General features: G+C 34.2%; 3 protein-coding genes across 3 annotated transcripts in view; all 3 read right to left on the reverse strand.

Moving 5' to 3' along the window:
• sha (shavenoid) overlaps nucleotides 1-27,091 on the reverse strand; it is a 170,565-nt gene that overhangs the window by 95,757 nt on the left and 47,717 nt on the right. The window contains exon 2 of the mRNA XM_081980672.1: nucleotides 1,048-1,217. Within this exon, the coding sequence (XP_081836798.1) occupies nucleotides 1,048-1,180 (133 nt within the window). The 5' untranslated portion in view covers nucleotides 1,181-1,217. The remainder of the gene's footprint in view (nucleotides 1-1,047; nucleotides 1,218-27,091) is intronic.
• Nucleotides 1,967-2,615, reverse strand: LOC145729798 (uncharacterized). Its single transcript, XM_081980719.1, has 2 exons — nucleotides 2,424-2,615; nucleotides 1,967-2,374 (listed from the first exon to the last, which is right to left on the reverse strand). Exons 1-2 carry the CDS (start codon nucleotides 2,613-2,615, stop codon nucleotides 1,967-1,969), a joined length of 600 nt encoding a protein of 199 aa, XP_081836845.1.
• Nucleotides 12,787-15,840, reverse strand: LOC145729269 (uncharacterized). Its single transcript, XM_081979952.1, has 6 exons — nucleotides 15,425-15,840; nucleotides 14,764-15,369; nucleotides 14,608-14,707; nucleotides 13,764-13,859; nucleotides 13,552-13,707; nucleotides 12,787-13,497 (listed from the first exon to the last, which is right to left on the reverse strand). Exons 2-6 carry the CDS (start codon nucleotides 14,997-14,999, stop codon nucleotides 13,447-13,449), a joined length of 639 nt encoding a protein of 212 aa, XP_081836078.1. The 5' UTR covers nucleotides 15,000-15,369; nucleotides 15,425-15,840; the 3' UTR covers nucleotides 12,787-13,446.

The following is a 27,091-nucleotide window of genomic DNA, read 5'->3' on the forward strand; positions in this document are numbered from 1 at the left end:
AAATTCACAAAAAACTAGTTATTTAGTACTAAAAAAATAACTAAATAGTCATCGCAATTTCCGTAAGGATGGCGTCAGGCCAAAACAGCTTTACGTCACGAGGCACGTCTCGTCAAGTATAATTCCTACGCTGCGAAACCGCGACTGATGCGTATTGCCTTAGTATTATTTTAAATATGGATATTCTTTTATTAAATATTCTTTTAATAATCAGTGATTTTTTTTTAAATGAAATATTTACTTCCGTAAAAGGATGTAGGGTTAAAGCGAACAAATATCGTGTCTAAGTATGGGGATTTCGAAAACGGTAAGAGATACAGAGATGGTTAAATGGAAGCAAAGCGGTTTCTTAAATCGAAAAGTGCCAAGAAGGTATTTCCGAAGATGCAAGCAAAACATCAAATTTTCCGAATTATTTTGTTAACTTAAACTTTGAGTAACAATCACAGTTTTAAATCAGAAAACAAAGCACAATCTGATTTAAAAAAACAGGGTCGCATTTAAAAAATTAAGTTGATGATAGCTGGCAAAACCAAAACGTCGGAATTCAAATGTGACGATGTCGGGTTTTAGAGGGAAAAATAATATACAAATGTTTTTCCGAAATTCCGTATTTCTTCGGATATTTCCGGAAGCAATCAGATTTTTTATAAATGTTAAAACGGCGTTAGATTGAACTCCAAGTTCGGCAATTTTGGCTCCATTGAACCAACTCTGTATCTCTTACCGTTTTTGAGATTCCCATAGTTAGACACGAATTTGTGACACCCTGTATATACTGACAAATTCAAGTAGGTAACTACGGCCACAATTAAGGTAGTTAATTTGAACTAAAAATGAATGGTAGATACAAAACACTTTAAGGGGCAAAAGACAGTAACCGATATACTTGTAAAACTGCTATACCTCTACTAAATTATAAAACCATTTAGGCCAATGTCAGATGCATGAAATACTGCTCGGTAAATTTAAATTTAACGAAGGTTCAGTCCTTTATACATATAAAATGAGACAACATTTCTGCGAATTAGTGGCTGTAAATCTTACCTTGAGCGTACGCAAATATGTCGCTATTATTATGCCGAGTGATCTTGAATGTCTCACTAGCTGGAAGCGGTTGAACCATTGTGAATAGCGCCAGAAGCCATGACGCTAGTAATTGACAGGTGCCTATTTCCATCTAGGCGCACACTCTGTACTGGTTTGAAGCATATCTTCTAAAAAAAGACAAGACGTTAAGTTCAGTAAGAACAAAAACTGGATTCTTTTATCACTTTATTACCAATATATTAATCTATACAATACCAAGATGTTACTAAATCATCGCGCGCTAAGGACTGGTTTTACGAATGCTGGTTAGTTGAACCATGTCTAAGTAAAACTTCTCTAACATTACAATGCGGTCACGTAACATTTCCGAATTAAACGAACAACCATTTGAAGCTTCGTATTCCAGTGTTAATATTGGTAACTTTTTGCGCTCGACATGTCAGGAATTTTCCAATTTTTTTATTCGCATCAAATTTTGCAAAAAAAGTGATTGCAACTTCCTAAATGAAATTCAATCGGGTTGGTCACATTGAAAGCTCTTCAAGCTGACAAGATGAAAGCATGAATTTTTCGTTATTTTATTTATTACGTTTATAAAAAATTGTTGGTAAAATTATGATGACTTTTTCTTGTAACTAGACTTATCTTTCAGAAAATGTAATTTTTGATGTACTTGTTGACAAACTTTTTTTTATTAATATAATAATATTGTGATCGAAGTTATATCAAACTTTGCAATATCATTTGTCATCCATTTAAAATACTATTTAACCATTCTAATACCTCTGTAAATAACAATGTTTATATACAAAAGTTACAATATTTGACAGAATAAAACACTGACCATAACAAATAAAAAATAACAAATCTTCTTAATTACACATTTAATTTTTTAATTTTTTGTCAAACTCTCACTCTAGTCGTTAGCTTCATGTTTGAAGCGTCGTGATCCTATGTTAGTCTCATCTTGTGTTTTTAGCAGTTTTCCTCCATTCCTCTCCTCCGTGCTTCTAATGCTGTCTTGGAAAGATTTTTCTGTAAACTGCTTCACCTGATCCAGCCATCGTTTTAGAGAACGTCCTCTAGGTCGTGTTCCCTCTACCTTCCCTTGGACCATAAGTTTTTCGAGATTGTCATCTTTCCTGACATGTCCAAAATACTTGAGAATCAGTTGTTTGATTTTAGTTGACAATCTAACTTGGATGTTAAGTTCTTCGAGTATGGATACGTTAGTTCTGCGGTCTGTCCAGGGAATCCTCAGTAGTCTTCTCCAGACCCACATCTCAAACGCATCCAACTTGGCGATGTCTGTGGCTTTTAAGGTCTAGGATTCTGGCTGCGTATAGTGCAATTGGAAAAACGAGGGTGTTTACTAATTTGCATTTTGTTGTGGTTGTTATATGCCGATCTTTCCAAATTTTGTTGAGTTTGGTCATGGCCGTTTTGGCAAGAGCTATCCTTCTTCTGATTTCTTGACTTGATCCGCCATTTCTGCTGATGTGGGCACCTAGATAAGTTATTTCCTCCACGTTCTCGACATCTTTAATATTAGGCATTTCTTCCATGCTGTGCGTGCGATCTATTAACGTAAGTTTCGTTTTCTGACGGTTCAGTTGTAGACCGAACTCCAAGTTCACTCTCTCTACTCGCTTAATAAGACTCAACATTTCCTGCTCTAAGTGTTGTGTCATCAGTGTAGCGGAGAATATCCATCCTTCTACCACCTATGACAACTCCTCCTTCCCAGCCGTCCAAGGCTTTCCTTTTGATTTATTCTCCATATACCTGCCGTACACCACGTTCCACGTTGAAAGGTTCAGAGGTTCTTTCATCCACCTTCATTAGTGTTATGTTATTGTTATATAGTTCTTTTAGTAGGTGAATCAGATGCCGCAGAGTCCCCATCTGCGACAGGACATCCCAAAGTCGTCTCCAGTTGACACAATCAAAAGCCTTGCTGTTATCCAGGAAACACAAATATGAAGTTTTGCCATATTCTCTTCTTTTTTCAATGATTTGCATGGATTTTGTCGAACAGATTTAATAAATTCTGGTAATAAAGTTTTATAAGGCATGACCATATGTTATTGGAACTGTATAAAAGAAGTGCAAAGTAATATAGAGCCCACAATAATTATTATCTTTAAGATATACTCTAGCATAGTAGACAGTATATTAAACAGAGCACTAATCTAAAGTACTAAGAATGAAACCAACAACGACCAGGAAGAACCACATATATGCAATTTTTGTTTCACACGTTTTTCCTATAATGTTATGTAAGTAGAAGGCACTATTTCTTATCTTTATTAAACCAAGCCTTTTATTCTAAATGGTTAAAAAGTTGCTCTGTAAATTTTCTAGCTTTTACATACAGGGTCATAGTAGATAGTAGAAAATGAAAGCACATTTTTGACTTCATTTTGATAGATTTTATGGAGGGTATATATCTAACTTGTTTTTGATATTAGCTGTCTGTGTTAAAAAATACAAGAGAAGTTGAAGTTAAACTAGTAATGATTGTTCCGAAATTGTAGGATACAGATATTTTAATAAAATTTGTTGTGTTTGATATGTGTGGTGGCTTAACTGCTCAAGTTTTATGGGATAAATGTTGTCTATAAGACAGGATAATTCTTATTGGAATGGTCAATATAATTCAGATTCCAACCGGAAAGTACTGGAACAAATTGTATACTATCACACGCGATGAATATCACCCAAGATGCTTGATAGTCTCTAGCCCTAATAACCAGGGTAGTATCACTTTATGGAAACATTTCTGACGTTGTACCCACCAAAGGATAATGGATCTGTTGAACTGAACAATGTTTAGTAAGTTGTTCCAATCAATTCGTTCGTGATAATCTGTCAGTTAGTTATGAAGTTTTCTTCTGAAGTCTGAAGAATATTTTTTTATCGAAGGTTTAGGACCACCAGAAATAAAAACTAAGTTATCGCGTACATTGGGATCATCATGCCCATCACTTTCAACCATTTTAAATCGTTAGCTTTGTAGAATCGGCGCAAAAGAAACGATATGTTAGAAAAGACCATAATCTATCATAGACAAAATCATCCAATAAGTGACCTAAATCGTGTTATATGATCGGAGATTAAAACTTAAACTGCTGACATTGTAAGAATATCTAAAGAGCGAACGCATTATATCTTGACCGAATCTTTTCACAAAGCTGTGTACAAGGGGGGTGCCATAACTCCTCTCTTTTGAAGAAAAACTGAGAATGTTTGGTTCTTTTAAACGAATCCGACTTTTAAACGAATTTCTGGGCCGGTGTGTAACAACGGATTTCTTCCTAATTAACATAAATCTGACAAATCAAAAAAATGTTTACAAATGTGTTATAGTCCTTGACGAGGTTCAATGTTTTGGATGGCTGTCTTGACTGCATCTCGCCATTTATCTAGACTAGATGACATGTGAACCGCTTGTGGTTGAATGGCATTTAATAATTTTTTGGTAACATCCACTTATCAATTTAATGATCGGCAATCCATTCTGTTTTTCTCAGGTTTTTCTTGAACAATAAACCTTGCATGCTTACTCCGACTGATGTGTCCAAAAATTGTTCCACGATATACCTACGATACATTCGTTCTATGTGCCAGGACACTCCCACTATTCGACGACGATCCTCTTTTTTGACCGTCCAGAATTCTGAAGCATTTGGGATGGATTTTCTTTTGTGTATAATGCAATACATCGGCCTTATTACCATTTTTAAATGATTTGTCTTTATGTCATATACAGGAACGTAAAGGAAGTAAGGATTTTCGGTGTTATTTGAGACACTCTGTGGAGAGAACAACTGAGAATTGAAAAAAGTTTATAACATCAAATTGTCACCCGTTCATTTCTGAACATTTTCTTATTTTATTCGCTCTGATATCTCAATTATTAGAAACAATACAGGGTTTCAAGAAAAGGTGAATATTTATCTTAATATCACCAACGTCGACATTCGAATTGAATATGAAATTCATGTCGTTTCTCTGAGAACTTTTTACTTTAAGTTAAATATTGGTCACGTCACACTTTTACCTATCAGCTTATTGTGTAAAGAATGCATAAAAGTATTCAGGGGTAATTAAAAAGTCCCTTTTTGGCATTTGGTTAAATGTAATTTTTAATACTTCCTTCACACTTTATCCAGGTTAGGCAACTGGTCCAATTTGTGCTTTATAATAAACCGGAGGGTGTTTAAAGGTCAACTGGTCAAAAGAATCACAACAACAATAAATTAACGAACAATAGGTATGAAGATAAAGATAAAAAAACACCAAGAATATAAGAAACTTTAGAGCAAAAACATTTTCAAAATTGTTTTAGTAACGCATGTGCCCTCCAGGCGCCTTTATCACGGCAGTCATCCCTCTCCTCATGCTTCTGATGACATTATCAATCATGTCTTGAGGCAGATTGTCCCAAATCTCAACCAGAGCAGCTGCTACTTGTTCGGGATTTTGAACTGCAGGAGTTATCGACCTTAATCGTCTACCTAACATGTCCCAGACATGTTCAATCGGATTAATGTCTAGAGAACATGCCCCCCACGCCATTGTTCTTATTCCGACGACAATCAAAAAGTCGGAGACACAACGAGCCTTGTCGTGCATTAGCAAAAAGTTTTCTCCGCTATGGGGGGGCAAATGGTACGACATGCTCTTGCAAAAAGCTCCAGTAACAACCACCAACTCTGTTCGTGCCCCTAAGCATATTCCACCCCAGACCATCACTGAGCCTCCACCATAGGAGATGGTGGGAGTAAAATTAAATTGTTCATCTTGTTCTCCTCGGCGGCGATATAACCTTTCCCTGCCGTCGATGGAATTAACACAAAAACGACTCTCATCTGTGAACAAAGCATTGGTCCACTGATCATTTTCCCAATTTTTGTGCTCCCTAGCAAAGCCTAGTCTGGCCACACGCTGGCCAAAACGAAATTAAAATTAAAAAAGTATAAATACATCGCAGACTATTAATATTAGGTATATGACATACTTGATGAAAGTTAAAGTGTTTCATAAAAGCTATCAGAGAAAAAATAATGCACAGGGTGTTTTCCATTTAAAAAAGTCGAGATTTCTTAAGTTGAATTAGTCAAGGTTTATTTTAAAAAATTGAACGCCCTGTAGGCCTCTAACGCAAGTTTACTTTGATAAATCTTTTTGTCGTCCCTGTAGAACGTTTGAATCAAATATTAGTATTCTACTTTTAGAAACAATGGTGATACTGACAATTTTCTATCATAGTAAAAACTAATATTTTCCTGAAAAAATTGAAATATTAGAAAAACTGTTAGGTTTATGACATTATTAAGAAAAAAGTATTAATAGAGAATTTAAAAATGTAATAGAAAATAGGGTGTTTCATTTAAAAAAACTAATATTTTATCTGCCACTCCTGTATGAACCACCCTGTATATCCAAAAGTAATTTTAAACTATGCATCTCAATATTCTCTAACACTTTTGTATTTCTCGAAACTAATGACATAATGAACTTTACTCTATCGTTGACTCACGCTGTATATAAATGACCGATATTTGATTAATTAATAAAGTTTATTTTAATTACCCTTGAATTGTTACTGGTTAATAGCCAGTTTGTCTTAAAGATGGTCTTTAAAGGTTAAAGATAAATTTCATTAATTAACATGATATAAGAATTTTATTTTCCAGTTTTAAGAAAAATGAGTCAAGGCACACGGCGAGTCACATATCCTCAGCTTAAAATAACCAGGAGAATATTTTAAAAAATATTCAATCCCTTTAATTATGGCCAAAATCTTGTGACATTGAGTTATGGCTCACTTTTAAGAAACAAGTTGGCTTAAAACTCGTTAATTATTACATTATTACGTTACGAAAAGGAGCGAATACAAGACACTAATAAAGCCAGGCAAGATTTCAACCTGGGAAAAATGCTAACTATTCACAAGTCCAAGTGGAGAAAAAACGTTTCGTATAAACTTAAAAGGTACTCAATCCGGTTTTTGTTAGGTCCCTACACCAAATTAAAGGGTACTTTAGGTCCATGACATCATCACAGAAAATTAAAGAACTAAAAACACATAAATGTTACGTTTAAACACGCTATTACGTTAGGGAATAGTTTTAAACAGTTGTGCTTTGAATGTGTAATTAACTGGCTGCTCAGGCAGCACCTGACGGTGGAACCGCTATAAAAATCTGTACAAGGGTAATAATAGTTTCATAATACCTGACCGGTACCATTTGAAACATCTGCCTTTGCTTTGCACCTTCAAAACAGCAGTAATTTCGTTAGTTGCCGGCACAGTTAGTTGCGGTAGAATCAACTGCATGATAAACATAATCCCAACCTTGTTAAAGTTTTTTAATGACTATTAGGTGTTGATTACATCAGGTTTGTGTTGGGATCTTTAACCTAACAGGGAAATTAAATAGAAAATGCACGAAAATGTTTAATAATTTTCCTAACGATAAGCACGTTGCCCCGATGATAAAAATAAGAAGATTACCAAGAATCATCAAAATATCACTCTTTTAATATAATTAATACAAGTTATAATAATGTAGTATTCAAACCGGTTCGTGTATATCAAATTTGATTATTGAAGTGATAAATATTTGTATACTTTTTTATCTCATATAATAAGTGTTTGTTTTATACCCTGTATAGGACCATAAGTAATGGGACACAGAGCTACAGCATATTCCTGACATCAAAATAATATGGTCTAGCTAAATTGTCCTATACCGAATGTTTAATATTAAGAAAGATACAGTGTGTGAAAGTTGAAATTTTGTTCTTGATCAATGATTATCATATCATCTAGCATTCCTCTATTATGCACCAGCTTTCAGTTTCAGCTGCTTAAAATGACTCAAACTTTTTTCTACGCCACTGAAACAGATATACAACTTCAAAATATGATTCTAATACGATTTCTACGTGAAAAAGGTATACTTGTTCTAAGTCTTAAAAGTTTACTGTTTTTGAGATATCCTATATTTTGTTATTGCATACAGCAACTTTCAAATTAGTAAATATTTTTTATTTTTAAAGTAAGTTTTCATTTTGCTTTTGTCGAACATTTGTTGTCCAAAAGAAACTTTTTGGTAATGTTAATACTTTAGTTTTCAGTGGTTTGTGGTGTAAGTTGTTTCACCAAATTCACTGAAAATACGTATGGATTTTTCATTTATTTTTATCGATCTTTTTGTTGTGTGATTTAGCTAAAAGGTCTCCTAATTAGTTTTTTTAGGGTTTGGAGGAATTACGTAAATGTCATTTACCCTTTAACCATTTAACCGTATTAGCAATATATACAAAAATATCTTTCTTAATATTTCGGTATAGGACAATTTAGCTCTATATGTCCACCCTGCATATTATTTAATATTTAATATTATTTAATTTATTAAATTTGGTCCTCTTATTAGTCAATTATTCAACGATTTAAACAATTTTTTATTCACTAGAGATTTCACTACACTAGTGCGATAATAATTGATCGTATCGCACTAGTGCGGTAAAGCACCCTTTACCCCCCCCCCCCCCCCTCAAGAGTACAATAAAACAATCATTATCACACGAGTGGCTGTAAAATCCCTCATTACGTAACTCAAAGTTATAGTTAAAAAATTGCTAATTTCTGTGTTAATCGTAGATAAAATATTGTACAATACTCGTGTGGTATGGCAAATTAATGGACTCGGATGATCACCACAACTCGATCTACGATCTCGTCGTGGCAATACTTCCCACTCGTGAGCATAAAAATGCTCATACCACACTAGTAATGTAAATAACTCTTAAATCACTCTGAATGACATTCGCTTATTTCCAAATGTAAACAAACAAACATCAATGTCACACCTACGGGGCGCGGTGCAAATTAAATTAAAAAGAACTCTAATTTTAGTTTTTTTCTTAATATGAGACATCGAAATTTAATAAAATATTGTGTAAAACACGTGATTTAAATCTGTTTATTCACTAGAAGACCTTAGGTTCTTAATGGTTCTTTTCGTGAACAAAAAATGGATTAAGTCACTTAATTAATTTTTATAGGTATTTTATAACATATTTTTTCTAATTATGGCATATAAAGTGACACTTTTCAAAACTGATTAGAGTGACAAAACGTTTTACTTTATATAACTAGTAATATAGTATATAAAGTATCACTTTATGTAACTAGTTATGAAAAGTTCATTTCATCACTCCCTGTTTTTATGCATTTCCGTAGAAACATATGGGCGACATCCATCATAACATGTCGTTGTCACTGTTTATACAGGGTGCTATGAAAGTGAATATTTGTGTTAAATCACTTTAAAAGATGGTTTTTACCGCTTTTTGGTCAAAATTAGAAAAAATTATGTATGCAACACGTTTCGAAAATGTCTTATTGTGTAACTCATTCAAATTGTAGGACCTCGCTGCGCTCGCCCTACAAACATTCATTCGTTACACAAAATCGATCTTTTCGTAACTGGTTACATAAATAGCTATTATATTTACTGTATCTTATCTTATTCTAAGTCTGTGATTTCATATGCGTTCAGCCTACTTATCTGTTCTCTATAAGGTCTTAATATCCGAATATCCCTGTAAGAGTACAAAATAGTTATTGACATTACTAGTGTGATATGAGCATTTTTATTATTAGGTGGCGGAAATATTTTTATGACAAAGTCGTAGAACGACATCATTATTTTGCCATACTACAGGGATAATGTACCGGGTGGCCAACAAAGAATGCGAGGTACTGTATTTGGAAAACTATCCAACATAGAGGCCTGCGGAAACAAATTATTACTAAAAGGGCCAAGATAACATCTTAAAAATGTTTTGAAATGCCCTTGAAATGTTAGCATTTACAAGGGCTCTACCCCTTCCAAAATTTGCCAGCGGCGCTTAGAATTATTTTGGAAATGTTAGAGGCTTCTAAATACCACTGAAAAGCTCCCAAAATTTGACAGAGGCTTCTACAAGTTTTCTAAACCTTCCAAAATTACCAAAGGCCCTTAGAACCATTTTGGAAATCTCAGAGACTTCTAAATACCACTGAATCCGTCGCCAAACTTGAACAGAAGCCTCTACAAGTGCTCTAAACCCTCAAAATTGCCAGAAACCCTCAGAATCATTTTGAAAACGTTTGAAATGTTTGGAGGCTTCTAAATGCCACTAAAAAGCTCCCAAACCTTTCCAGACGCTTCTAAAATTGCTCTAAACATTCCAAAATTGCCAGAAGCCGTCAGAATTATTTTGGAAATGTTGTAGGCTGAAAAGCTCCCTTGCTAAAAGCCTCTACAATTGCTCTAAACTTTCCGAAATTGTCAGAGGCTCTTACAATCATTTTGGAAATGTTAGAGGCTTTTAATTACCACTGCAAAGCGTCCGAAATTTTCCAGAAGCTTCTACATGTGCTCTAAATCTTGCAAAATTTTTAGAGGTCTCCAGTATCATTTTAGAAATGCCAGAAACTTCCAAATACTACTGAAAATATCCGAAGAATTGTTAGAAGCATTTACAGTTTCTTAAACCTTTCGCGGATATTTAAAATTAGCAGAGGCCACTACGATTATTTTCAAATACCAAAGGTCTCTAACTTTTCTTTAAAAAAATTTTAGAAGTTTTTTTATTTATTTTAGTTATACCAATGGTCTTTAAATACTAATGATAGCCTCTCAAAACCTGCCAGAGGCCTCTAAAATTGTCATAATTATTGTAGATTGCCAAAGGCCTCGAAATACTAAAAGAAAACTCTCCAAAATTTACAGTGATATCTACGAAAGCCTAAACCTTCTGCAAAATTTTTAAAAATGCCAGAAGAAGCTTCTAGTATCATTTTGAAAATGTCAGAGGCCTATAAACGCTTCTCAAAAATTGACATAGGCATCTAAAAAAGTCTCCGTAATTTTTAATTTTTCAACTAATAATGTAAGATACATGTTTTTTTATACTCCCTGTTATAAGTTACGTTTATCAAAATTAAATCACAACTAAACCTTGATGTCTTAGAAATCGAGTCGTTAAAATCTCGTCTAAAACTAGAAAAACTATCACTAAAAAACACATACTTTCCAATGAATGTTCAATAAAATCTCATTCCTGTTCATTGCGTGTTAATGCGTTACCGTACAACATTATTCCTAGCACGTCTGTAATCGCGCGTTCTCAATGCAGCAAATGCATTTATTATTCGTGCATGTAAGTCTTTTAAATGATACATATCAAGGAGTAATAGATTAAGAGACCACTCGACTAATCTCTTTTAAAAACTTTCAAAGTTTTTTCAAGAAAAACTTATTCCATATCTGCTACATATAAAAAAGGTTCATGCTTTATACAGTGCGTTTTTTTTAACGCGCAACATAGGATTTTACGTGTTAAATTTTTAAGTCCATGTTAGACCATTTTATTTTGGAACTGCAAGTCTATAACTTGACGGGTGTGTCTTTAGTACCCTGAAGCTTAAGTAAGTCTAGCAATTTGGTCTAAAAAGTGATTAAAAACTGGAAAAAAAATCATTTTTTTTCGAAAAGATTTTATCGTTCCATACTCCCTGTATGCATTGTTGTTCCTTGTTGTTTTTATACTGGCAGGGCAGGTAACAGGTAAAGTGACATATTTTGACTGCATCACGACCCGACATCTTTTGAACGTCAAAAGGGCATTTTATGATTGTTTGGAATACTGTTTGGCTTCAAACGGAGGTCACTTTGAACAATTCACTTATAAAAATACTTCTTTTGTTCTTAACTTTCTTGATATAAAGTTAATGATCACCCTGTTTTACTTTCTACGCCAAATTTTACCAGCTACCTGCCGTGCCAGTATCAAAAACAACAAAGAACAACAATGCATACAGGGAGTATGAAACGATAAAACCTTTTCGAAAAAAGATGATTTTTTGCAAGCTTTTTAACACTTTTTAGGCCGAATTGTTAAACTTACTTAAGCTTCAGGGTACGAAACAGCCACCCGTCAAGTTTTATACTTGTAGTTCCAAAATAACATGGTCTAACATGGGCTTAAAAATTTAACACGTAAAATCCTATGTTGCGCGTTAAAAAAAACGCACTGTATATTAGTATTACTGTATCGACTTTTATTTATAACACGCAAAATTTGTAACTAACAATACTATTATTTTTTGCTATGCAAGCGAGACTTGAAGGCTCTCACAAAGAGCGGCAACAATAGTGAACGCATTCGAAAGAAAGATCTTGCGCAGAATATATGACCGGTCCTAGAAAACGAACAGTGGAGAGTAAGATACAACCACGAGATCTACCAGCTCTTCGCAGAAGCAGACTTAGCAACAACAATAAGATTACAAAGACTTAAATGGGCCGGGCATTTCCAGAGGATGGAAGAGTAGTCAAGAGGATTTTCAACCAAAAACTGGAAGGTAAGAGACCGGTTGGAAGACCAGAGGCGAGATGGGCAGACAAAATCCAGGGGGACGCTCGATCCATGCTCGGAACTCCAAACTGATGGCTGAGGATGATGGATGGCTGGAGGAAGAAAATAGAGGAGGCCAAGGCCCGATTTGGGCGATAGCGCCATTGGATGGATGGAATACTATTATATATATTTTTTTTTTACATTTAGCCAGAAATGAACCAGAACCTCCCCGTTTCCGGCGCAAAGTTCTACCAACTGAACTACCAAAGCACTACTGGTATGTAACGCCATAAAATTATCAATTATTAATAATATTATTACGAAAGGAAGGAAATGACAAACAGTCTTCTCCACAATACTTTTATTATGACCTTAGATGGTAAGGTCTGCTCGACAAGTTTCGGTCATATAAATGACCATCTTCAGGAGCTCAAATCAGTCGACCAATGTGACTACTGTCTTTTTACAAGGGGAGAGACAGAGAGACCCATGTTATGACGAAATAGTGAAATTAACAAAGTTAAATAGGTGAACAAAGCTCATTATGGAGAAAAATAACTATAGCACATTAAATCAAAAAATTAATTAAAATTAAACATAAACTTAAAACTAGACCCATTTTGGGCTGGGTGAGACCCTAGGGGGGAAAAAAAAGAGCTTAACACTTGTGCACCATCCACAGAAAAGGCGATGAAACAGCCTCCTGTTTCTGCAGACCTTACCATCTAAGGTCATAATAAAAGTATTGTGGAGAAGACTGTTTGTCATTTCCTTCCTTTCGTACTCCTGCGACTCCACTGAAAGAAAATGGACTACTACTTCTTTCTGAATAATATTATTGTTCATAACCATAATTTTTACAATTCGGGAATGTTGTTAAAAAAACATGCTTAAAATTATTAGACAATAAAATTTAATCTTGCTATGAAAACGTCACTACAAACTGATTGTGGACAACTTTGTATAGGTAGACTACATGGTGCTGTAGAAAAAGTTCATAACTGTATAGGTGAGCCGTGACATCTACAACCAACGTAATTAGACTAATAAATCTCTTAATGCACTTAAACATCGTACTTTTTTAAATAACTCCCTATTGACGCTAATAAAAGAAAATATAGTAAACTCCCTATCTCGACAAGAGTCAATCAATATTATTTTATATGATTGCTGGCATTTTTTGTTCCAATTGTACCAGGTCAAATTGTTAATAGCTTCAGAAGACATATTTGCCTATAGATAACCAATTTAAGAATTATTGGCTTTATGTTGGTAATCATTCTACTTACAAACTTCTGAAGATCTTCACAACATTCGCAAGTAAAGTATATACAATGAATGTAAACTATCAGACCCAGAATGCCTATGTGTGTAGGAGCTTGAGACTGGAAAATACAAAAATATTTTTAAGTACAAGTAAAACACACAAAGTCAATCTCCACAAAATCTTTATTCAGTAGCTAAAAGCTGCCCAACATGTTTCGAGTGTATAAACGACTCAGGGGCTAAAATTCACGGATTTGTCACATGTCCGCTAGCTGTTATTTTAAAAGGGGGGACAGCGTAACCTAGATTGCAAAATGTAACTATTTAAAGTAATGGTTTTTTTATTCTACAAAGAAAAAAATAAACCTCAAAAAACCTTTTCGGTTTTTTATATTCTTCAAAGGGAAAAAAACCTTGCTCAAAAAACCCAGAGTTGGCATAATGGAGAGCAATCTGGTTTCTTGGTTTTGGATCAAAGACCCGAAGAGAAATGAAGAATTGATCAGAAGGGTGATCAAATCATACAGTGACGTTCAGTCTCTTGCGAAGGGGGCGCCTGGACAGCACATAACAGAAGCCACGTACGTTAACACCAAAACATTAAAGACTTAAAATTTAGGGGCCCACGTAACAAAGTCAGTCATGGTGTAATAGCGGGGGCGACAGCTGGACGAGAAGTGATCACAAATCCGTGAATTTTAGCCCCTGAAGATGAGCCGTTTATACATGTTGGGCAGCTTTTAGCTACTGAATAAAGATTTTGTGGAAATTGATTTTGCTCGTACTTACACTACAACTCCACTGTGTGAAGATGGACTACAACTTTTCAAAAATATTTTTGGTGTTATTTTATTTTTGTTAACTTACAAAAAATATGTATGATGCATAAACCGCCAGTGTTATAGATCCATTCAATATATACATAAAATACAACGTTTGTTTAGAGGTGAAGAAGTATTTTATGTACCTGAAAATGTTAGGGCAATTAAAAATTACAAACTTAAACTAATCTATTAGTCTCACCTTTTCATTTTTATGCATTTTTTAGTTATACATTTCAAGTGATTCATGACAAAATATTCAAATTCATTATTACATCTTAAGGCCTCAATTGTAAGGCTGCGTTTTGTTATGGCTAACTTACACTCGTCGTTAAACTTGTACACATAGCCACATAGACAAAGTTGCTCCAGTTCAACGTGAAATAACACAAATATGAAGTAAAGTGGGGAAGAAGCTATAGGAAAAAGTGACATCATATTTGATATACCGATTAAACAATTAAGCGCCTTCAGAGCAAAAGATTCTAAAATATAAAGTTTATAGAATTATTTTCAGTAATAAAATGTTATAGTTGCCTGAATAGTTGAATTGCTGGTTTAAGACCCAAAAAATTGCAATACTATCTCTATTACAAAACCAAAAGTTGGTAGCTTGGTACATTGCTGCGATGGACAAAATCATAAGAAGCCTAAAGTTTATTTTAATTTTTTTTACTAGTTTGTGTGCAGTTTTGGCTACTTTCGGATGAAACATAGTTGCATTGACGTAGAAAACCTCGGCTTTGGCTTTTAACTCAATCTCCATCATTTTAAGCATTCTACGATGAATAAGGGTCACAAATATCATCTAAAATGTTTGTTAGTTTTTCATTCAGTAATTACTTTTGTGTTTCAATACTTACGTAGATATTTGCACAGTAAAATGATAGGTACTGTATTAAGAGACCTTCTTCATACAGCTTACCAAGATAAACACTCTGGATTGCGAATAAAATAAAATACTGCACAATGTAAAAATTGAACAAAGGTTGTAAGTATTGACCCAGTCGTAAAAAATGATACAACTCTGGCAGAAAATTATCTAGAAACCAAACTCGTCAAATATTTGACTCTGAAAGACATGACTACCTCTACTTGGGCTTTCCTTTGGGAGCATGATTTCAGATTTTCTATTCAAACCAACTAGATAACTTTCTGCTCAAATGACCATCATTATTATAAGACTCTGCGATGAATAAAGACTACAAATATCATCTAAGATGTTCGCTAGTTTATCAAGTAGATATTTGCACAGTAAAATGGTAAAAGAGACCTTCTCCATACAGCTTACCAACTACTAATATATTTACTACTACTTGGGTTTTCCTTTGAAAGCATAATTTCAGATACTTTATTCAAACCAACTGGTTTGTTTGCTGCTCAATCGACCATCATTATTTCAATAAACTTAATCATACTGTAATTTAAAACATCAAAGGACCTAAAATTTTTGATTAATAATGGCAAACTTGGTCTTGACCTAGAGTATAATAAGAAGCTTTATTTAATAAAGTAATCAATTAACTTGTGTGTATTGTTGTTGAACTTCTTAATTATTAATGCAGGTTCGATTTTCTAGCAATGGTATTAATAAAATTAAGTCTCAATTAAAATTCAAGATTAAACCGAATTCAGTCATTAGTACTACACAATAACTTAAGTTATTACTTTGCATATATAAATTCAATAATGATGGTGCCATGTGATAGTTATGTGTGTAGGCAGGAGTTATCAGTTCTGCCACTGTTTGTAAGAGGAAATAATGTATGAAGTAAAACGGTACAATTGAGGTCAGAAGTGGGATTGAAGATCCAAGAAGACAGAAGACGCACAGGATAGAATACACCGACAAAACAGCAAGAAGTTATATGTCTGTCAGTACCCGATTACATAACGCAGAAATAAATGAGAGAATGAAACAGTTGATGGAGATAAAGGCATATCAATTGAGACAGGGCCAGATTGAAGTGAAATTGGAATAAGCAATGCAGCAAGCCAAGAACACATGTTAGAAGACCAAGTAGACTCAAATAAGACCAGTTGGCAGCAAGATTAGAAGAAATGAAAGTAAGCCAGACCAGAAGTTAGATGATTAAAGGTCCAAATCGAGCACCAATTAGATAGTCCGATTAATGAAATGCAGCGCAAAATGGAAAAGAAGATAGCAACCTGGGAAGAGAAAGTGACCTACGGGAATAAAGAATAAGAGAAATCCATCCTTCAGGAACTATACGGAAGTTGCAGGAAAAATCGTTAATCTCAACATTGCAACCGAACTTCTTGGCGAATTTACATAAAGAGATGAACTGACCGTCAAGTGACAAGAGAGTGAGTTGTTTTGTTGCGTTGAGATTCTGAACCATTGATGTATATTTTCACAAACTTAAACGGACGCATACAGATGAGGCCGTCCACCAACTAGATGGATCGATGACATACAGGGGATAAAGATAGAATAGAGACAGCACAGCATGTGCAAGGATTAAAAAAGCTATGGGAGACCTATGCCCAGCAGTGGGCGCGACAGTCCGATATAATGGTCGAGAGACATATAAGGACCATCAAAATTACACCACCTATGCTGTTGACAGGAAGAGAAATGAGGATACCTGTAGATCTCATGTTTGGTAGACCAGCAGATGATTCAGAACCGTCGACTGTTTAACTTCCTGAATATGACAGACCTTGGAGAAAGGCTACGGATCATCCTCAAACTTGTCAGAGATCAGTTAAAAAATGAATAGCGACCGTATGAAGATGAGACTGGATCAGAGACCAGCTGTTGGACATAATAAGCAAGGGGATGCTGTGTGGATGTATCAACCCAGAACAAATTGAGCCCAAAATTGAACCGATCCTCGAAAGGTCATACAGGATAGTGAAGAAACGATCTGGTATATCAAAATCAACTGTCAATAAGACTTGGAGAGACTAAGTCCATATGAAAAAAGGAATCCAGCTTCCTGGAAGTAAAGAGGAGTAAAATAGTGGTGTAATCATAAGCAAAAACGAAGTAGTAAGCAGTGGAAAAGAGACTTTAGTGGTTAGTAAGTGATTTTCAGTGTATTAAATTGTCGTTTAAATTTGTGCGGTATTCAGTTGTCCAAAATTTGATATTAAAATATACTTATACAAATACTCTTAAGTGCAAGTACTTAACTTGAGAAACCTCTTTAGGTCAGCTACTATCAGTAACATGAAAATTATTATTCACGAAATAAGGAACAAGGAATCATTTTACTTCTAGTGTGGTAATACTGTTATCAGTACTTCATAGTTATTCAACATTCCTACTGAAAGTCAATCGCGGGCAACACCTAAAATCAATCAATTCTAAATTGGCTATACAAAGTAGTACGTAATTTTCCAGTCTGCTATTAAGGAATCCGGACATTAAGTCGTAAAATATGATCTTCCGAGAACCCTGAACTAATCACGCTATTACCGCTAATAAATCTTACGACCAATAAAGTCGTAAAATTGAATAAAAAAATTGAAAATATTAAATTTTGTTATCCTGTAACTTAATAGTATATGAAGAAGAAGAGGGTCGCGGTTTCCTAACAGTAGTTTTAATTTTAATAGTTTGGTAGTAAAATTTGTTATCATCACTTAAGAATACGGGAGATATTAGACAGAAATTTATAAAACAAAAACTTTTTTAGCAACTGCAGTAATATTAAGTGGACAAGGTTAATTAAATATTACGAATAAAAAATTAGGAATGCCTCCGAAACTAAACTTTCTATTTACCCTTTCTAATCGAAAACCACAGAAAACACTATACGTATGAAGCTATATCTTAACGAATCAAAATGCTGGATTATACATTTTTTAGTACCTAACTATTGTCACTTAACCAGCAGTACCATGGTAAAAGTTCCAATCAAAATTTCCTCCTTAATTCAACATAAATATTTTAATAATGATGAGTACTTGATTGGAAAACATCAAGATATAAAAAGAGACCCACTTCGTTTTAATTCCCGCAGATATTTCGTAACTGTTTGATCTTAACATTCGAAGGATAACAGCTGGCAACCGACACTTTTGTCAACTAAGTAAAGTACGGCTACTCCTTTTGCTCTTTTAACAGTAGTTCCTGTTCTGGGAAATTATCACCTGAATCAAGATTGTAGACCAGAACTTATGGTTACTTTTAAAAACTTGACCACGTTTCAGGGTGGTCTTTTTTATGGTTAAAACTAGCATTAATTTGCAAAATTAACCAGAAATGGAATTTTTCTTTCAAGACTTTGATGTATTGACGTTTCGTAATTTATCAATAATTAATCACTAGCGAGAAGAAGCCTGGGATGTGAAACATATTCATATATTTTAGAGTATTTAGCTTTAAAGTGCGCATTTGACTTTGTAAATGTGTTTTTAAAATGGTTCCGCACCGCATTTGCTATCAATTGCAATCTTGCGTGACTTATTAAGTGATGGTATGTTTTTTTCAAGATTAAATTTTCATCAATTATATAGAACAAAAATAAACTGAAAAAAATGTAAAGCAATAAAAGATAAGATCAAACCTATTGTAGCAACGGGTTGGAATGCTGTGTTACATAATGATTTACATATCACATGTAAATACTTTATAGTTATCGTGAGAAAAATGTTTTTTCTCATTTTGTTACAAAAGCATATTGCAGTCAAACTGAGAAAAAAGTAGTTTTGGTGTGAAATTTTCTGTATAAAGAAAGGAATCAAAAACTTTATGCTAAATGATTATTAAACACAGATGTTCTGATTAATTATTCAAAGTTGCGTAATTGTGAGAAAGTACAAGCGAATGTTCACTCGAGATTCAAAATTTTCAAAGAAAACAGTCACTTTCTATAACAGCTTGAATTTCGTTTAAAAAAAGTATATATTTTAATAATTGGTACTTAAGATATATAATTTGGTTCAATCATTTATACCTACTTAAGACGAGCTATTAAATATTTCGTTATTTTTTCTCTAATGAGTTATTTAAATTAATTATAAAAACGTCATTTATTTTTTTTGTAATGTCTCTCTGAAGTAGAGCTGCTTTAGCTCGTCAGAATTTATAACACCTGTAAAATGTTTAAAATCATCAATTCAACAAGATGTGATTTGATTCATATGTAGTTGGTTTGAAATCCAATTTTGAGCATAAATTAACAAACTCAAACAATAAAGTTATGTCCAAACCAGTAATAAATCCAATATTAAACCTTGACCGCCATTAAATATTTACCAAAATATAGTAGTTAGACACATACTTTTCACGTGACAACTGTCATAAATTTTAGAAACACGTTTTATATCAAATACTAGGAACTAAGAAAACTTTTCTAAACCCAGATTTTTTAAACTTTTGAGTACAGTTTGACAGTTTTGACGTTAGTGACAGTTGTCACGTGGTTTTAAAACACTATTTAGCTAAACGATCACGTGACAATTGTCAAAATAACTGAGATAAATCTTAAAACACGTCTTGTAATCCTCATTTAATTGTCTATGCAATAACCCGAAAAAACACTACAAAATTTGGTACAGTCAGGAAGAAAAGCGATATCAAAGTTTGAACTGCCAGAAATACAGTCTGAAAGAACAGTCAAAGACAAAATTGCCTCTAAAACCCACTTGTATTAAGAAAATGACTATTTTAGGCACATTTTAAAAATGCTCATTAAATTTCCTATTTGCAGTATATAAAACTGAACTGAGCCTAGAACTTAGAATGCGCATGATCAGATGTTATATATTTTCAACCTTGTTATATGGTAGTGAAGGATGGACTCTCGATGCGACTACAGAGAAAAATCCGGACGCTTTTGAGATGTATTTATACCGCCGTATGTTAAAAGAATATCGTGGGTGCAGAGAATCACCAACTTGGAATTCCTTACGCGGATGGGAAAATCAAACGAACTGATGCTGATCGTTAAGGAAAAAAAACGGGATACATAGGCCACATAATGAGAGGCGAAAGGTATGAACTCTTGATCATTGAAGGAAAAATACAAGGAAAAAGATCAGTGGGAAGAAGACAAAACTCCTGGCTGAAAGACTTAAGAAGATGGTTTGGATGTACCTCAATTGACATCTTCAGAGCTGCTACATCCAGAATAATGATTGCCAATTGGATCGCCAACCTCCGGCGGGAGACGGCGGATTAAGAAGAAGAAGTACATAAAATGTAACGGTACATATACCGGTTATTTAAACAACAAACATTAGACCAACATTGGATGTGAGGTTCAACTCCTGCTAATTACTTTCCAGACTTGTTCATGATGGGTATCACACCAGAAAACCGACCAAGATAGACAGGAACATAGTAAAGACTGAAATGGAACAAATCATCTCAAGAAGATAGAATTTCTCCCGTCCTCCTAAAGGAAGAAAAATAAGAAATCACTTTCCATCTCTTCAGATGACATATTCATAGTAACTAATGGTAAAAATTAAAACACTTTAACACGGGTACGATTTCAGAGATGGTGTACAGTGACGATGTTAACTATTAATCCAGCCACACCTCTGGTAGTACACCTCTCAAGAAAGAAAAAGCTGGTGAACTAGAAAACGAATCGTCCTAGCAAGGGTTTAATGAAATAATTAATGAAAACATACTTTACTATGATTTAGAGAAAAATTTACCCAGCAAAAATATACGCTCAGATTAGCTTTGAGACCCGCGATTGCATACAAGATACTACAACTCTCTTAGATAGTTAAGCAGTCATAATAGCGCTCCGCTCAAAATGCTATAGGAATGTCAACTGGGAGTCTCAATGGGAAAAATTGATAAACTAGACAAAAGCAATAAAGTCACCTTTCTCAGGGTTTCAGAAGACTGAACAAAAATGAGAAAACTAATATTCTAGGTAAAAAGGGTGCCGGAAATCCCTCTTCCACCCTTAAAGACCAGCGCACGAAAATGTAATGTACATTTTGCACAGTCTTACTCTATCTCATGAGTCATTCCCTAAAAATATTTCTGCGAATAATACCTCAGAGATTATATAAAAAATGTTATAGCGCCATAAGCGGCTCTCAGTTTCGATTTAGACAGGGGAGAGGCACTAGTTGTGACGCAAGTTGTAGTACAGAATTCCTATGACCAGAGAAAAAGGTGTGTTTATGTTTTATGGCCTACGAAAAGGCTTTTGACAAAGTCATAAATTTATACAGCTTCTTAAAAGAGATTTGGATCAAAAAGACATTCGTTAGATTGAAAAGTTATTTTGAGACCAATCAGCACAAGTCTGCTGATTGGTATCAATGAATGTTCTGTACAGGTATTAGTAGAGTCGCTTTAGAATAAGGAAATTGAGATCAAAATGAATGTAGTCTGGTTGAATAGCATAAGCTATGCTGACGACACTGTTCTGATTACGGACAACATGGATGCTCTACAACAGCTGGTTAATATAGTAGGAGATTATAGCCAGGATATGGGATTAAATGAACAAAAAGAAAACTAAATTAATGATTATTACGAGAGAGATAGAAGCATTTAGAAACGCCAAATTAGAGAATTAGAATTAGAAAGTAATAGAACGTGTGGAAAAATTCAAGTTTCTAGGAATTTAGCTTTAAGATGAATGACAAGGAGATTGAATTAAGCCAGCCCGAGGCGCATTCCTAAAATTGAAAAAAGGGTTCACTTGTAGCCATTTGACTTGGGTCTAGATTGAGATTTGTGAACTGCAATGTATTGTCAGTGCTTCTGTACGGTTGTGAAGGTTGGACCCTGAAAGTAAATGCCATAAACAAATTGGAAGTATTTGAGATGTGGATATACCGAAAAATTCTTAAGATACTAAGGACATACAGAATGAGAAACAAGACGTTCAATCAAGTAGTATCAATTTCTGCAGCTGATTATCGAGGGTAGAAAAGGACTAAGACAAAAAAGAATGTCTTGGCTAAGGAACGTGAGACAATAGACTGACATAAATGTCATGCAGACATTGATCCACACGGCAATAAATATACAAGCTATGGAAATTGTGGTTGGAAACATCCATAAACGGATAATGATAGAAAGAAGAAGAAGAAGAAATTCCTTTACAGGACCAAATCCCTTCTGTAGCTTGGTAAGTCAATCCTAAAAGTACAAGCTCTAATTAAAAGAAGAGAACAAGCTCTGGAAGCAACTTACCGGTTTGCACATAAAAACTTCATTTGTATCATTGAGCATTTGTACCATTGATCAAAAGAAAGCTACATTCGTTCACTCACAGATTTTCTCTTAGAGCACTCTCTGAGGAGTTCACACAAACTGAGATCACCTGCAGTGGATCGGCCTAGAAACCAAGAAGACGACAGATTTAAAGGGGATATGGAGCAAACACCTGTCTTGTGAATATCATAAAGCCTAAAATACAAGGGTTTCCTATCTGACAGCAGCATCGTTAATGATGATCAGCGAATGACCTTTATTATTACGAATTTTAACGGGACGCTGGAGAAGCAGCTGTGGGGAGATGATCCTCAGCTCACATTCGAATAACAGTATAATAAGTTTCAAGACTTATTATTCTCCTCAGTTGAGAAATGAAAACCACAACTACTTACTAACCTATCCTTTATGTTCTGGTCCGACTGTCACAAATATCTGAAGCATGTTGTGATCCACTGAAGAAAATAATGCCATAATTTTATGACAGATTTAATCAGGCAAGTCACGGCTGACCGTCCTTAAATGAATGCAAATCTTACTCGGCTAAAAAAAAGTACAGTAGATATATGAAAATCCCAATCAGTCGATAAATACAAGTAGTGTATATCCCCAAAAATGTGATGCTTTTTGTGGTAGCAATCGATTTACCATTCATTCTGACTAAATTTCAATCAACATTTTTAGGGCTGATTGAGAATGCTAAAAGTCCAGTTTTATCAGATACATTAAGTTCGGTTAGCATGTAAGGGTAGTACAGATATTTCGCCTGTCCTTCTTAAATAAATATCACAATTGCGAGCACTGGGAAATATTTAAGAAGAAAAGTACTTACTCATCAATCAAAGCCTGCTCAAGCGGCATATTAATTGTTATTCTGACACTGCAATGATAGTCGCCACCAACTAAATAAATTGTGAGCTACTCAGATATTGTTGTCATGCCATTAAACTTTATGTAAAGCGTGACTTATGATAATTGCCTATTGATTTTTTGATAAATCATTAAAATGAAATATGATAGTTCTAATCTAACTACGGACCAATTGAAACGGACCCCCCCAATTTTTGATCCAAGTTTGGACGTTTTTAATCAACGTCAACGTATTTTTCGATGAATAACTTATGTATAGGTGTGTTATGACATAATAGTTTCAAACTCTTGTACAGGGTGCTGCATTTTCGATGGTTTTACGGGGTACAGAGAAAACGGTAATAGATAGAAAAAAAGTAGCATACATGTTCTGATCTCTTTTTCCGAGCTGAGATGACTGGCGAAGAGTGGGCTGCGCAAACTTCTTTTGTTTCAAAGATACGGGGGGCTTTTAAAAATTGGTCATTTCGGAACCCCCTCTGTATTTCATTTGCTATTAAAGTTATCAAAAAAGGAAAAACGGTTTCCGGTAGAAGTTTTGACGTAGAATCCAATGGCGTAATCAGTTTTTTTCTATTACGTTTAGTTTCTGACATGACACTAAGGTATATTTTTTTAAATGGAACACCCTATATATTTTTAGTTCATTAAATTCTGTTGATTTTTACTTTTTCACCGGTGTATTAAAACATATAAGTTTGTAGAGGTTAATCCTGTTATTTTTAAAAAAGACCTTTGCTCAGCTAAAAAAAGGCCAATATCTAAAATACCAAACAAAATCGGAAATCATATAAACTAACACATCAGAAAATTAAATATTTTTAATAAATCTTATTAAAAATCTAAGTTACAAACAGTTCTACCATCACTTTAATAAGAAAAGTGGCCATTTCGATTTTCTACTATTTTTAAGGTAGAAGTTGAAAAAACTGTTTATAAACGACATGTAATATGTTAATATGAACATAGCCAAATTTTGTTTCAACTGTGGGTATTTTTATACATATTATTTAGTACTTTTTTGTTAAGGAAACGCTTTTTTGCTAATTACCAAGATTAACGTTTACAAACTTATATGTTTTAATACACCGGTGAAAAAGTAAAAATCAACAGAATTTAATGAACTAAAAATATATAGGGTGTTCCATTTAAAAAAATTTAACTTAGTCATATATCAGAAACTAAGCGGAATAGAAAAAAACTGACTACGCCATTAGATTCTACATGAAAACTTCTACCAGGACCCGTTCTTCCTTTTTTGACAACTTTAAGAGCAACTGAAATACTGAAGAGGTTCAAAAATTACCAATTTTCGAAAACCCCCCGTATCTTTGAAACAAAAGAAGTTTGCGCCGTCCACTTTTCGCCAGTCATCTCAGCTCAGAAAAAAAGATCAGAACACGTATGCTACTTTTTTTCTATCTATTACCGTTTTCTCTGTACCCCGTAAAACCTTCGAAAATGCAGCACCCTGTACAGAGTGTTATGTCCTGTTAACGAGGTATTCTGGAAAAATAGTTGCAGTAACTGAAAACGGCTAGACTTTTGAAATAACTTTTTTTCTCGGAGAAGAATAATTATTGTTACTTCATACTAGACACTTATTGTGTTTTAAAAATATTTTGCATGTTTATTATAACGTTTTTTATTGTTGCTTAGTTTCATGTTTTTAAAGAACATCAGGAACCAAACCATCAATATGTCACCCCATATTTTTAATGCGTTTAGTTTGCATTAAAGGGCATATTGTAAATTCTGCGCCATCTATTAACAGAATTTACTATGATTGGAATCCCAAGCGACGCCAAGGCAAAATCCAAATGGTTGATGTCAAGGAGTCGAGAACTTTCCTTGAAAGTGGGGACGGATCCTTGCCTTTGTCAGGGAGACGGGACGTCTCGGTAGCGTAGGTCTGAGGTGGTAAGGTGGGGAGGGTTTGAGGGGAAACGGCGAAAAGGGCCATATTAAGGCCTGCTCGCCGTACCTTTTAGGGTCCCCCCGCATTATTACTACTATTTACGACTACATCAATACGTGCCCTTAGTCAAGTTGCATTGACAGTTACATCTACATTTTCTGCGGTTGAAAACTCTTAGGTGCACCTTCATACCAATAAAGGGCAAAGGACAAATTAGCAGCTCTACAAAACAAGAAATTATTTGCCTGTTTTCGATATAAAGAGATTCTGCAAAGATAACCGAACATTTCTGTATTTGGGCTTGTAGTAATAAACACTGAATTAAATTATCTTCATATTAATACCTAAATGCATTTGACTGTTCAAAACAAGAACCTGCTGGCTTGCGTTGGATGGGAAGTATTCGTCGATAATAATCTAAAATTTCACTTTACTTTCGAATTTTTTCCTTATAAATGTAATTATCATATTTTAGGAATGCAAATGCAAATATGCTACATGTATTATCTGACTGACTCAAGCAGTTGTATTAACCTTACTTGAGTATTTTTGTGCTTCAGTAATTGGCAGAAAAAATACCAAAAAATCGATTTCAAGTCGAATCCAAAACGATTTTAAGTAGTATTGTCAAATTCTAAAGCTATTATAATATTTGCTACAACAGCGGGATGTTTATCCAAAACAGAGAAATAACAATAAATTTCACCCAACGGGATATTTGTCGGCTGGTTCAGACGGCGGTATGCAATTAAAATCCGTTAAGGTAACAGATGTACGTAATGTCACAGAAATACTTTATAAATCACAATAATAAATCGAATTCAGGTTTAAGTTAATGGTAGCAATGAGAATATTTAAAAAATTCTTTTTACCTGCGAGACGGATACTCAATTCGTGCACATAGATTACCGTAAACTTACGCAATCGATCAATCAGTCAAAACACATAATGTTCATAATGTTGCGTTAATAAGCCGATGATTACGTGTGCAAAGTTCAACCGTTAGTCTTGTCTGGGTGAGGATAAATTGCATTAGAGAAAAATAAATAAATATCTGAAAGTCATTAATTATTATTGAATAGAATTGCAAGTGCTCATAGCATCGATGTTCATTATTTGCAGATGGTACGAAGATCATGTTAATATATTAATTACTGTCAAATGTTATCTGTGTTGTAGATTTGCAAATTTGCATTCTCACTGCAGTTCAACATCTTGTAGGGTTGTACGCTAATTCAAATTTGTAGTTTATGGTCATGTTATTGTGGTTAAGCCATATATGGGTGCAAAATCTCTAACCTAGTATAAACCACTTTATTACAAAAATTAATCACTTTACCCATTATTATCAATAAAGTCGACACGAAGATGTCTCATGACTAAAAAATTAATACAGTAATGATTAGTAAAGAGTTGTTTATTATTAAAGCCTAAATAAAAACCTTAGGTATTATTGCATCAGACTCTCAGCTAATTGCACCAGTCACTGAAGAATTCTATACGGAATGGTGTTTGTCTGGGATATCTGCTGCAGAAGCTACCTGTCCTTAAAAGACCTTTCAGAAATATCCCTGG

The sequence above is a fragment of the Ips typographus genome, linkage group LG5 (assembly GCF_016097725.1).
Source record: "Ips typographus isolate SLU linkage group LG5, UJ_Ityp_2.0, whole genome shotgun sequence".
In the NCBI taxonomy this organism is placed as follows: Eukaryota; Metazoa; Arthropoda; class Insecta; order Coleoptera; family Curculionidae; genus Ips; species Ips typographus.

Coding starts and splice junctions, on each gene's coding strand:
- LOC145729798 (XM_081980719.1), bottom strand. CDS start 2,615: ATGGAAGAAATGCCTAATATTAAAGATGTCGAGAACGTGGAGGAAATA. Junction 2,375..2,423: donor CCACAACAAAATGCAAATTA/GTAAACACCCTC, acceptor CCAGAATCCTAG/ACCTTAAAAGCCACAGACAT.
- LOC145729269 (XM_081979952.1), bottom strand. CDS start 14,999: ATGATGTCACTTTTTCCTATAGCTTCTTCCCCACTTTACTTCATATTT. Junction 13,860..14,607: donor ATGCATCATACATATTTTTT/GTAAGTTAACAA, acceptor TGTATTTTCCAG/TCTCAAGCTCCTACACACAT. Junction 13,708..13,763: donor GTGAAGATCTTCAGAAGTTT/GTAAGTAGAATG, acceptor GGTTATCTATAG/GCAAATATGTCTTCTGAAGC.